Genomic DNA, 10817 nt, shown 5'->3' on the forward strand with positions numbered 1-10817 from the left:
CCCCCCGCCTCGCCCGGTACCCACTGTTTCAACGGTTTACCGGACATTTCTGGTCCAAAGTGTGTGACGTGCTGCAGTTTCACTTCAGCTTCCGTTTTCTGTCGTCGGTGACACACAGAGCCCATCAGAAGAGAGACGTACAGCGGCAGTGAGGGACCAACACCAGCGGTTTCAACAGCCCCAGCAGAAGCTTCTAAAAACAACGATACACATTTAGACTCAAAATATTGCATTTTTTTTATCTTGTTACAATTGTAACCGAGACTCGATGACAACTCTTTTGAGATCACATTTGAACTAACCTTAACCAGTAGAAACCTGTTGAAATCAACGAAGCTTTGCTTCAGCTTAAATCAAGCATCAATCCATATACGTACATCCTCCAGAATTCAACCAAGAAATTTCCTGTTGGAAACCCAGGCAGATAAAAATATTTAGAATCAAATGGAGGATTTTCTAGAGACGCAACTGTTGTTTTTATAAATTGTTCTGATGTGTACATAAACACATAAATATCTCATTACAGTTTTTAAAGCAAGATCAAAATAAATGAAGCAAAAAGAATTCTTTTTTTTTAACATTTTAATTATTTCTTCAAATGTCATATATATATATATATATATACACCTCCTGCTTGCAGAAAGTTCCAATTGATGGATTTAACTTTAAATGATGAACAGTGAAGAATGTCCGACAGTCTGTATGCAGAGTGATCTACTTATTGTGACAGAAAAAACTATTGATAAAAACCCGGAGAAAACACCCGAGTAGTTGATAAGTGTCTGGATGTTTTCACGTTTGCCATTATAATCCTTCAAATTTAACTCAGATAAATAGCTCAGTGTCTGCTGTAAATGCACCAACATGGACACAGATCCATTTACAGGAAACAGAAAACCACCCAGGGCAGAGAAACAACCCTTGGATAGAACCCGAATGAAAAATATGCTGTCTGACAAAAGAAGCATTTAAAAGCCTTCCGTTTCAGATCAATCTCATTATGACAACATAGAGGGGATAAATAAATACACAGTCAAAAGGAAACAACATGAAAGCTCACTTTCAGACTATTGAACATTGCAAACAAATGACCACATTACAACTAGGGATGTCCGATGATATCAGCCGACCATTACTATCGGCCGATATTAGCTTAATGGAAAAAAAAAGAGAAAAACAAAAGAAAGAAACGTATCGTTTTTCTCCTCCGATAATGAAAACCCGATAACGCAATGTCCAGGTTTGGCCGGGATGATGTGACCTAAAAATAGTTTTGAGGTAAACAACACAGTGATTCTCAAATAGTGGGGCGGGCCCCGTGAGGGGCTTCCAATGGAATATGGCACGCTGGACGTAAGTGTACCACTGCTGTAATGCTTGAATGATAACAAGCCTCCAGTCACTAGGTGGCAGCAACTCATACAGTGGTTTATGCAGACATGTTATCAGTACGTTATCAGGTTTTCAAAAGTATTTCAATTCGCCGGGGAGTGGGTCAGAGAGTGGAGGGGGGGGCATGACAAAATTATTGAGAACCACTGCTTTAACCCAAATGGCTACATATATCGGTATTGGTTGATATCGGAATCGGACTATATCGGCAAAAGTTTGATATCGGACAACCTAAATTAAACCATTACAAACTGTTATAAAAAATACGAAAGACGTCCTCCTCCGTGCTAGTTTTGCACTCTGCACGCCCGAAGAGTAGGTCGGTTCACCGCTACGTCCACCGCACTCCTTATCTTCTCTTGGTTCCTCCAAAACCTGGCAGTCAATGAGACACACATGGGCATGTGGACTAACAAAGGCTGGAATTAAACTCTCTTGGTTCCTCCAAAACCTGGCAGTTAACAAAGACTGGAATTAAACCCCCGACCTCCTAATGATAAACACATCACCTAATAACCCGCGTACCTGAAGCAGTGCGTGTCCCAGAGGAAGAGGGGGAGGAGGAGGAAGCAGACTGTGTCGGAGGAAAAGGTTGAGGTGGTCTGTAGTCAGTGTAGGTGGAGTAGTTGTAGTTGTGCCCTTGGTTTCTGCTCAACACAGACGAAACAGAAAGAAGCAGTGAGTTCCAGGTCTGATGAAAGAGGAGGTATTCACTGACACCTCACCAACCTCTGTCGACCAAACAGATATCCCAGCATCCCGCCTGTCCCTAAGCCGGTCCAGAAACCACCGCCGCCGCCGCCGCCCCTGCCAGCATTAAGTCCACCCCTGGGGAAGTGTTGCCCATGTGTGTAGTCACTGTTGAACCCATAACCTGGGTTGGCACCAGTGTGACCTGAGCAATAAGAAGAACAGGGTTGAGGTTCTATCAAACATCGAAGCAGATCTCTATGCGTTCTGTGGTGTTTTGAGTGCCACCAGCTGGACATCGTGTGTCAGGTATCCTTAAAAAACAACAACAAAAAACACTAGTACAATAGCTGCTTTTTTAAAAATGTATTATTTATACACACGTTTTATTTATTTTAACACGATTTTCCAGTGTCGTAAAATTAGCCACATCTTTTCATTCAACTGAAACGAGTACGACGCCGTAGTACCTGTGAAGTCGGGTTTGAATCCTGGAGGGGGAGGCCCTGCGGAGGCACCGTGCTGAAAGTCTCTGGGGTAGCCAGCGTGTTCACCGCCCTGTCCCCACTGAGTTGTGTTCCCACTGAGGAAGAGCTTGTAGACGCCGAAAGCTAACAGCAGAAGAAAAGCAACCACCAGCAGGTCTCCTGAGTACTCGCTGCGCGACGGGAACGAGCTCCGATGGCTCTGCTGCTGCTGCTGCTGCTGGTTGTTTCTGGGGGAACCGCTGAAGAAATTTGAGGCAAAGCCCCCGAGATCTGACAAAGCCAAACGGAAGAGAATATTGTACGCATGAGTGCGGTTAAACAATAATGCTTCAAAGAGACTTATTGCACCTACCCTTAAATCCCTTGAAGCCACCACCGAAGCCCCAGCTGTTTCCCTGTGTCCTCCTCCGTCCCTCCTCTGTCAGTTCCAGTGTGTACTCCAGTCCACAGGAGCCCTTCAGGACGTAGGCATCAGTGGGGTGGTTGTAGCCTTCACAGCTCACTTCAATGCGACCAAACCGATACGAGTTGTCCAGGTCAGTCTTACACTCCCACTGTAAATGGAAGCAGCAGTTAACTAAAGGAAGGACACGGGCAACTTCAGTTGACATTTTTTTGGTTTTTGTTTTGGGAAAATTTGTTGACAAGATGATTAGAGATGTCGGATATTAACTTTTTGCTAATATCAGACACTGTCCAAACACTTGATTTCTGAATCCAATATCAATCGATATATGCACCCATTTACCTCCAAAAACTCTATAGCTTTTCCAAAAACCCAGGCATTGTATTATCAAATTTTCATCATCGGCAGTAAAACCGAACAGTAAATACAGATATTATATAATATCGGAGCAATAATATCGGTCGGCCGATATTATCGGACATCCCTAAAGCTAATATCATCTTGCAAATAAGCAAGAGGGCCTTAAAACCTTTAAATTTAAATTAATTTGTTTAATCTAATTTTTATCGAAAATGCATTTCTTTGGCTTTCTATGGAAATGCTTCCCGACTAACCTGCACGTCCACACCGTCCCAGCCTTTGTTCTGACACTGGACCACCTCTGGGACAAATGTGTGGCAGCCTGCGGAGCCACCAACGCACTGAAGCTGAGGGATGGGCTGGGAACGCCTGGCTCGGGTGAATTGACCTTTGTAAAGGGTCAACACCTGGACATCCCTCAGTAGCACACTGTCTGTAACGAGAGGCAAGAAAAACAGTCGGTACATATGCAAATCGTCTGGCAAATTCTCACATACAGTATGTTGTATGGGTTGACTGGTGTTAACATATTTATATTCTAATTTTCAAAATTCATATTTGTTTCAGAATTATCAACATGGAATCCATATGTGCCAAACTCAGGCCCGGGGGCCGAATCTGGACCGCAGTGTAATTATATTTGGCCCGTACTACAGCACTTGTAGTATTAGCAGTGCATGCGCTTGTTACAGAACATACATTTTGTTTTTTTGTTGTTGGCCTGTGAAAAAAAGAAACAAATACTACTGATGTAATTTAATTTCTCATGTGTTTATAATATTAAGCTTTGGTTGTTTCAGATTCAACGCAAAACCTAAACTTTGTTTCCGTATGGAAAAATTCTACATTACATATCTGGAGAGAAGGGAAAACATGCAGATAAATATTACATTTGGCCCGCGACTTCGTCCCAGTTTTTAAACGGTGAACTTGAGTTTGACATCCCTGATGTAATCGATTGCACATTGAATGAGGATAGAGAAGCAAAAGCTAATAGGGACCAACAATCTTCAACACCGCATTAGGTTGATATATATGACGATTATATCATACGCCTTCGACGTACTAATTATCAGTATATGTTCAGTGACAGGTACAGTAAAAGTGTTTTAAAACATGGCGGCTGTCACTGATAATGTCAGGAAGCCACAGAAAACAAACAAACATCAAAATGACGTACCATCATTCCAGGTGTAAACGAGTCCCAGCAACGAAAGCTGAAGCAGCGGCGCGAATAACTTGTTCATGATCCTTCCTTTAATGGCACCTGATTAAAAGTGTTGAAGGAAAACTCTACTTTGAACTACACACTCATCGCACACCACAACACACCTAAGATCTCCACCTCCGATGTTACGGGAGGTTTTGTTTCTTTTTAGAAAACCAATGGAAAACGAGCACGATCGTCCTTTTAGCCAATGACATTCGAGCAACGCGGAGAAGGCTGGTGATGTAAGCGGATGAAACCCCCGTGACGGAAGCAGTTTTAAAAACTACGGTTGACTTCCGGGTTTCATCTATATCTCTAACTATTGGTGTTACAACACTTATATGTAAAAATATATATATCACGGCAAACATGTATATACAGCAGTGTTGGCAGGAATAGCCGGTAGTGCTGTTAGTTTCGGAAGTGACGTAATTGTAGTTGTAACGAGCGTAAATAAACCAAGCTAAAAGAGTAAATAAATGCAAATGTTAAATGATTTTAGGATAAAAGTGTCTCCTTTATAAGGCGAATACACTTTTAACAAAATCTTACAATCAGTTGGTACTTATTTTGGGAACGTTAAAACATTCAGTATGTTTTCACAAAAACATGAATTGCCTAGGAAGGTAATAGACGTAGGTTAGCGTAAATTAAACATCTAATTCAAACTAATTCTACACTTTTGTAGCGCATTTTCTCACAATAAAACAAGAAACATTGAAGTTGTTGTAAAAAGTAGGTCTTTTATTTCCACAGTTACCCACTGCTCAGTCCATATTAATATTAAATCTCTGCTATAAGTTAAATATTTTTGCAAAAAAAGCAGTCGAATTGATTTTACCAAACAGTACACTAGTCACCGTTTCCTAACCCACCACCGCTGCGTGTTTTTATTCCTAATGTTCCTGCCGTCTCGGGCAGTTACTATATCACAGTCAACAGGTCAGCTACTGAATTTGTCACTGAGACTGTCAGTAAGGCAGGAAGGTTACAAGTCCTCACTTACACCAGCGTGTTTTCCTCTAAAGCATCAACACATCCGTCTCCACATCTGATAATTCAGTGTATTATCCAGGAAACAGAGCACAAGGTCAGGTAAAACGTTAACCTTTAGTCAACAACTTGGTAACAAAATTAACCATTATCTATTCATTCTTTAATTTAAGTTCCTTAAATGTAAAGATGGTCTAAGTTTTGCCTCCTCTAGGGCACAAATAGACTTTTGGAGTGTGTGGATTTTTGTTTTTGTTTTTTTTTTTCAATTATTTTAACCATTACAGATGGACTCTGCATTAAAGTCCAGGCACTTTTGTTTATTTTCTGTAAGGAAAAATATTTGGGGATTTTTGGGCTTTTTCTCTTTTACATCAGAAGATGTATTTTCATCATCTTAAAAAGACATTGACTGGCAAAGAAATACAGGTACAATGTAGCATTTTTGTACAAAGACCAATTTGTTTCCAGGTTAAGTCCCTTATCCCAAAACCTCCTGGTTCTATGCAGTGCAATCAGGCTAGTGATTGATGTAGTGGCTCAGATCTGCCAAAAATCAACTAAAGAAAAAAAAACAAACAAAATAAGAGCGGAGTTCAACATGTTTCCATTCCAGTTTGGGTTAAAAGCTGGACTCATTTATGTAAATCCCAAATTATTTTTTTTGTTAATTGTTAGATTGAATTACCTAAAAATTTTCTTTAGAAAAACAGCTTCAATTCCCCTTGGTTCTGGTTTCATCTTTGGTTTCTGGACATACCAGAGTGCATCACGGGAGTTAGAAAACAAACAAGCTGACAATTTCAAACACTGGACCACAGGTCCATCTAGCCACCAATATCACTAGTATTTGCAGCATCACGTACAACCTCTGGAGTGTGTGAGTGTGTGAGTGTGTGTGAGTTTGTGAGTGTAGTAGCTGACAGTTTGAGGTGAAAGGTTTTGGACTGACAGAATCTTCATTTGTCGTAATTGTTATCGCTGTGGACTCCTTCATTTTCGTAGCCATGCTGACAAATGAGTGGCTCATGATGAGAAACGGATTCTCCACAAAACTCTGTAAACATGTAGCATGGATGGATGGATGGATGGATGGATGGATGGATGGATGGATGAATGGATGGATGTGTTTCTTGGCATATGATTTCAACCAGCGTTTGAAAGACCATTCTGTTTATCCTGGTCCTCGTCACACCGCCACAATGTTGTTCATCTCCCATTTCTGAGTGGTTTTGCTGGTGTCACAGTCCGATATAAAGACTTTGTGGAGCAGATCGGAACGGTCCAGACACTTCCCTGTGTCGAGAGAGCAGACGACCCGTCATCACTTTCAACAGTTATTGTGAATCATAAGAGAGCGGTCAATCTGCCTAATTGTCAATGACGGTGCTTTTTATCACGCAAAAAACAATAAGACATTTACCTGTTGGTACATGAGTGAACCGATGAAGATCCTGTGGAGACCAAAAGGACAGTGGATTAAACTTTTCACACAGAGACTTTTTGGCTTCCTCTAAAATCATACGAATGTGTGCCAGAAATTTAAAACAAAGTGCAATTACTTTGCTCTTTAAGTTGATTTTCACTTCTATACTTACATCTATCTATTATATTAACTATTATTCTTTTGATATCATAAACATATGTACATATTCATTCATTCATCTTCAACCACTTATCTATGTTAAGGGTTGTCATAGCAACTCCCAGCAGTCATCTCAGAGGAGGCTACAACCTGGGGGAGTTTACCAGCCAATTACAGGGCCACATGTAGAAACAGATAATTATTAAATGCTAAAAGCATTTAGTGCTTTTATGCTAGCATTTGATTGGCTGTTCTGTCAATCAAAATAGACAGAACAGTCGTTTTAACAGTTTGGACCACCAGGGGGCACAAGATGATCCTCAGAAAAAAAATAACCACATGCCCCTAAACACCTAAACTGCCTTAATGGTCGGATTCTCAAGTTTCCAATGGTACTGAACGCACCATGGACAGACTAACACATGCACACAAGGGAGAGGTTTGAGTTTTTTTTTGTTTGTTTTTGTTTCTTCTGTTCTTATCTGTTAATTTGTTGAACGTCTATTAATCAGTGGGATCATACAGTGCTGAAAACGGAAAAGTTTCAGAACCCCTGGATCAGAAAATAAATGAGTGATCTTCTTGCTGTTAAGCAAGTGTGGTTGCCCCTGTGTTGCCATTTGAGCAGTTCAGATGTCAGTAGTTTCGATAAAGATGAAGAAAGGGGAAGCACAAAACGTTAACACCAGCAAGAAACAAGGCGAGAAAATGGGGGAACGAAAGAAATCCGCCTTCTCTTCCATGAATGTGACCTGACCTGAGGCACATTAGCATGTCCCTGAACGTCGCTATCACGGAGACATGAGGCGCTGAGCTAAAGAAGCATTCGGCAGACAGGACTGGCAGGGGTGTGCCAACGCAGGGCACGCGGGGCGAGGGTAAGATGAGCCCAGTACTTACTGCCAGATCCTGGTGGGCGTTACCTTGAAGTACTTCCACTCAGTGTGCTGGTTCCTCTCACAGTGCGTGATGATGACGGCGGAATTATCCGGTCCTCTGGCCAGGCACTGGTCGTACTGCATCAGCTGGTTCGCTTCATTGATACGGAACAACTACCCAACACACAGACAAACACATGCTCAGACACAGATCACAGATGTCGGTGTTAAACAAAAAATGAAAATTGCTATTAAAGTGCCATAATGTGAAATAAAGCAGCGGTGACATTGAAATATCTTAAGTAGTGAAGATTTATGAGCTGAGCCGTCTGGCGAGCGTCCCCCAGAAGATGTGTTCTCACACACAACCATGAATTCAACGGCGCAAGTTCTTATCAAATCATAATACAAACAGTAGATGTAAATGTTTTCTTGTCCGTTTCTGGGTTTTTTGTTGTTGTAAATTTTAAAAGAATAACACGGGGGAACACAATTATTGTTGAGTGAGGTCTGACAGCTCTTTTTTTTTTACCAAATTTTCAGGTGCGAAATCCAAAACTGATCTCAGTTTTTCTCTATCACGTCAAGTTTTTGAACTATAGGACAATAATATGGAAAATAAAAAAATGAGTATCTTATTAAAATGTATTTTTTATTTTAGTTTAAATAATAATTCTAAATTTGAAGATTATGATAATCTTGTAACATGATTTTTTTGTCACTCAAAATATGCGTTACATCTGTCGACGTGCGACGCCCAGCACATATCTTGCAGCGCAGATTTATCCAGCACCTACACCTCCAGCGTGATTTATTGATCTTATCGACCCTTGCTAGGTAAATGATGGATAAATCATAGAAAAGTTTATGAAGAAAACAGAACGTTTAATGCTACGTGGGTAGATTCATTTGCTGTTACCGCTGAAGAGACTGTTTCGTTCTTGCTCAGAATCTCGAATGGAGTTATGTTGAAAACCTTCCCAAACCGGACAAACTGGTGTTCGAACCATGGAATGTCATCCTTGACAATTACATGAACATGAATGTATGGTATGTATGTATTTGGCAATCTTTGAATCAATCCTTCATAAATGCAACACACTGTGTTGCCTTCATGTAAGGCTTATATAAGGCTTTTCATTTCTCGCAGCTCCAGACAGATTTCCTTTTTGTTTTTTTTTGGTCCAATATGGGTCTTTTTGAACATTTTGACCGGTCGACCCCTGCTCTAGACCAACCAACAGGCCACTTTAAAACTCCTAATACCTGGTTGCCACCCATTCTGTGGCACGGTCCGATTTCCACGTTGCCTCCGTTGGTGTGTCCCATACTGTCAATGCAGTAACTGGTGTCAAGTGTTCGAATCTACACTCACACACAAACAAACAAACACACACACACAGGTTAGAACCCTCCATACACAAACCCTGAAAGACAGGTATTCCTTCCACTACGTGTACCTGTGATTGCGTACTTACCTCCCCCCATTCGACATTTTTAGGAGGCAGAGGGTAGTGGTCTGTGATGTCGTAGGCTATCTCCTCCATGAACCATTTGAAGCTTTTGCATCGATGTTCCTCCCTGACAAAGTATTGGGTATAAGTCGAATGATTTAAATTTTTTTTTTAAAAAAAAGAAGAGTTGTTAAATGGAAACAGAAAGAATACCGGTAAGAAGTAATATATGTAAACGAGTTTTCCATATAGTCAATCTTTGTTTACCTGAAACGTTTAAGATCACTGATGTCTCCATAGGCCAGAGTGAGAGTCTCCGGACGACTGGCGTAGAAGAAGTCCTTATATTCATCCCACCACACCTCCACCACACGGACGTAGTTCTGTACACACACACACAGACACACACACACACAGAGGTGTTTTGTGGTTTTTTTTTTTTTTTTAGGTACATTGTGTGAGACATAATTTATTTACCCAAGGTGGGAGGCAGGGATCCTTCCACCGCACCTCTTTATCCCCCCATTACCCTGAGCTCAACATTTACAAATATCTGGGAAAAATGAATCCTTTCCTAACTCTAACCGATCCTATTGCCCTTCCCTAATCTCAGCACTAAATCCCGAGTCCTAAAATATCCTCAAAGGACAACAACAAGTGTCTTCACAACAATAGTAGTTTTCCATAAAATGTTCCCTAATGAACGGCTACTCTGCATAAACCCAATGTTTCTGTTTAGTTTCTGTTAGGAAACAAAGACAATTTGCATTTTAGCAGATGCTTTTATCCAGAGAAGAATAAACATTATCAAGCAGGTGGTTCCTCTGAAAGACCAAGTCAAGAAGTCACTTATTCGCAAGTATTGTTTTAATAGGTTCCACATCGTGGCCTATCTGTCAACACATGGTCCTACCTTCAGAGTGGGTGAGGAGCCCACATGTGCAGGTGGTGGGTTCCCTTGCCATCCGTGTAGTCTGTAGATATGGCCGACACGTGAACACGGCACAAAAAGCAGCTGACCACCACACTGCCAGATCTGTGTAGGTGAAGGATGTGCGGGAGACAGACATTACTGCGAGAGACTGCGAAACCCCCATCATCGCCGTCGTCATCGTCATCGTCAGAGCCTATCGACAGCAGGCGCGTCGGAGAAGCTTACCTTATAAGATATCTCGAAGTTCTCTCCTCCCCATATCTGCAGTCCTGGATCATAGAGACCCAGCTCAAAGAAGAAGTCTCTCTCTATGGCAAAGAGACCTCCTGCCATGGCTGGAGACCTTCACAAAAAAAAAAAAAAAAAAAAAAAAAAACCCAAAAAAGGGGGGTTTTTGCAGGTTCGTCTCACAAAAGGCCATTCCCCT

General features: G+C 41.3%; 3 protein-coding genes across 5 annotated transcripts in view; 1 reads left to right on the plus strand and 2 right to left on the minus strand.

Moving 5' to 3' along the window:
- tmem187 (transmembrane protein 187) overlaps window positions 1-875 on the plus strand; it is a 2012-nt gene extending 1137 nt beyond the window's left edge. Inside the window, exon 2 of the mRNA XM_017034970.2 lies at window positions 4-875. Coding sequence (XP_016890459.1) covers window positions 4-152 — 149 coding nt within the window. The 3' untranslated portion in view covers window positions 153-875. The remainder of the gene's footprint in view (window positions 1-3) is intronic.
- A 590-nt stretch (window positions 876-1465) lies between these two features.
- On the minus strand, window positions 1466-4703 carry saraf (store-operated calcium entry-associated regulatory factor). The gene is made up of 7 exons (XM_008317787.3): window positions 4517-4703; window positions 3591-3769; window positions 2923-3124; window positions 2553-2840; window positions 2122-2287; window positions 1918-2039; window positions 1466-1767 (listed from the first exon to the last, which is right to left on the minus strand). The coding sequence occupies exons 1-7, from the start codon at window positions 4581-4583 to the stop codon at window positions 1742-1744; spliced, it is 1050 nt and encodes a 349-aa protein (XP_008316009.1). The 5' UTR covers window positions 4584-4703; the 3' UTR covers window positions 1466-1741.
- A 1101-nt stretch (window positions 4704-5804) lies between these two features.
- Window positions 5805-10817, minus strand: part of galnt7 (UDP-N-acetyl-alpha-D-galactosamine: polypeptide N-acetylgalactosaminyltransferase 7) — a 15249-nt gene continuing 10236 nt past the window's right edge. For all 3 annotated transcript variants that reach the window (XM_025058761.1, XM_008317785.3, XM_017035524.2), the window contains exons 8-15: window positions 10616-10733; window positions 10370-10492; window positions 9724-9839; window positions 9481-9583; window positions 9269-9367; window positions 8048-8176; window positions 6963-6993; window positions 5805-6835 (exon numbers count right to left, since the gene is read on the minus strand). In XM_025058761.1, the coding sequence (XP_024914529.1) occupies window positions 6729-6835; window positions 6963-6993; window positions 8048-8176; window positions 9269-9367; window positions 9481-9583; window positions 9724-9839; window positions 10370-10492; window positions 10616-10733 (826 nt within the window). In that variant the 3' untranslated portion in view covers window positions 5805-6728. The remainder of the gene's footprint in view (window positions 6836-6962; window positions 6994-8047; window positions 8177-9268; window positions 9368-9480; window positions 9584-9723; window positions 9840-10369; window positions 10493-10615; window positions 10734-10817) is intronic.

The sequence above is a fragment of the Cynoglossus semilaevis genome, chromosome 9 (assembly GCF_000523025.1).
Source record: "Cynoglossus semilaevis isolate Cse_v1.0 chromosome 9, Cse_v1.0, whole genome shotgun sequence".
In the NCBI taxonomy this organism is placed as follows: Eukaryota; Metazoa; Chordata; class Actinopteri; order Pleuronectiformes; family Cynoglossidae; genus Cynoglossus; species Cynoglossus semilaevis.

Excerpts from the sequence above, each read along its gene's own strand:
- saraf (XM_008317787.3), bottom strand. The coding sequence starts at position 4,583 with ATGAACAAGTTATTCGCGCCGCTGCTTCAGCTTTCGTTGCTGGGACTC. Across the intron at positions 2,040-2,121 it reads TATCTGTTTGGTCGACAGAG|AAACCAAGGGCACAACTACA; the intron begins GTTGGTGAGGTG and ends TGTGTTGAGCAG. Across the intron at positions 1,768-1,917 it reads TGGGACACGCACTGCTTCAG|GTTTTGGAGGAACCAAGAGA; the intron begins GTACGCGGGTTA and ends ATTGACTGCCAG.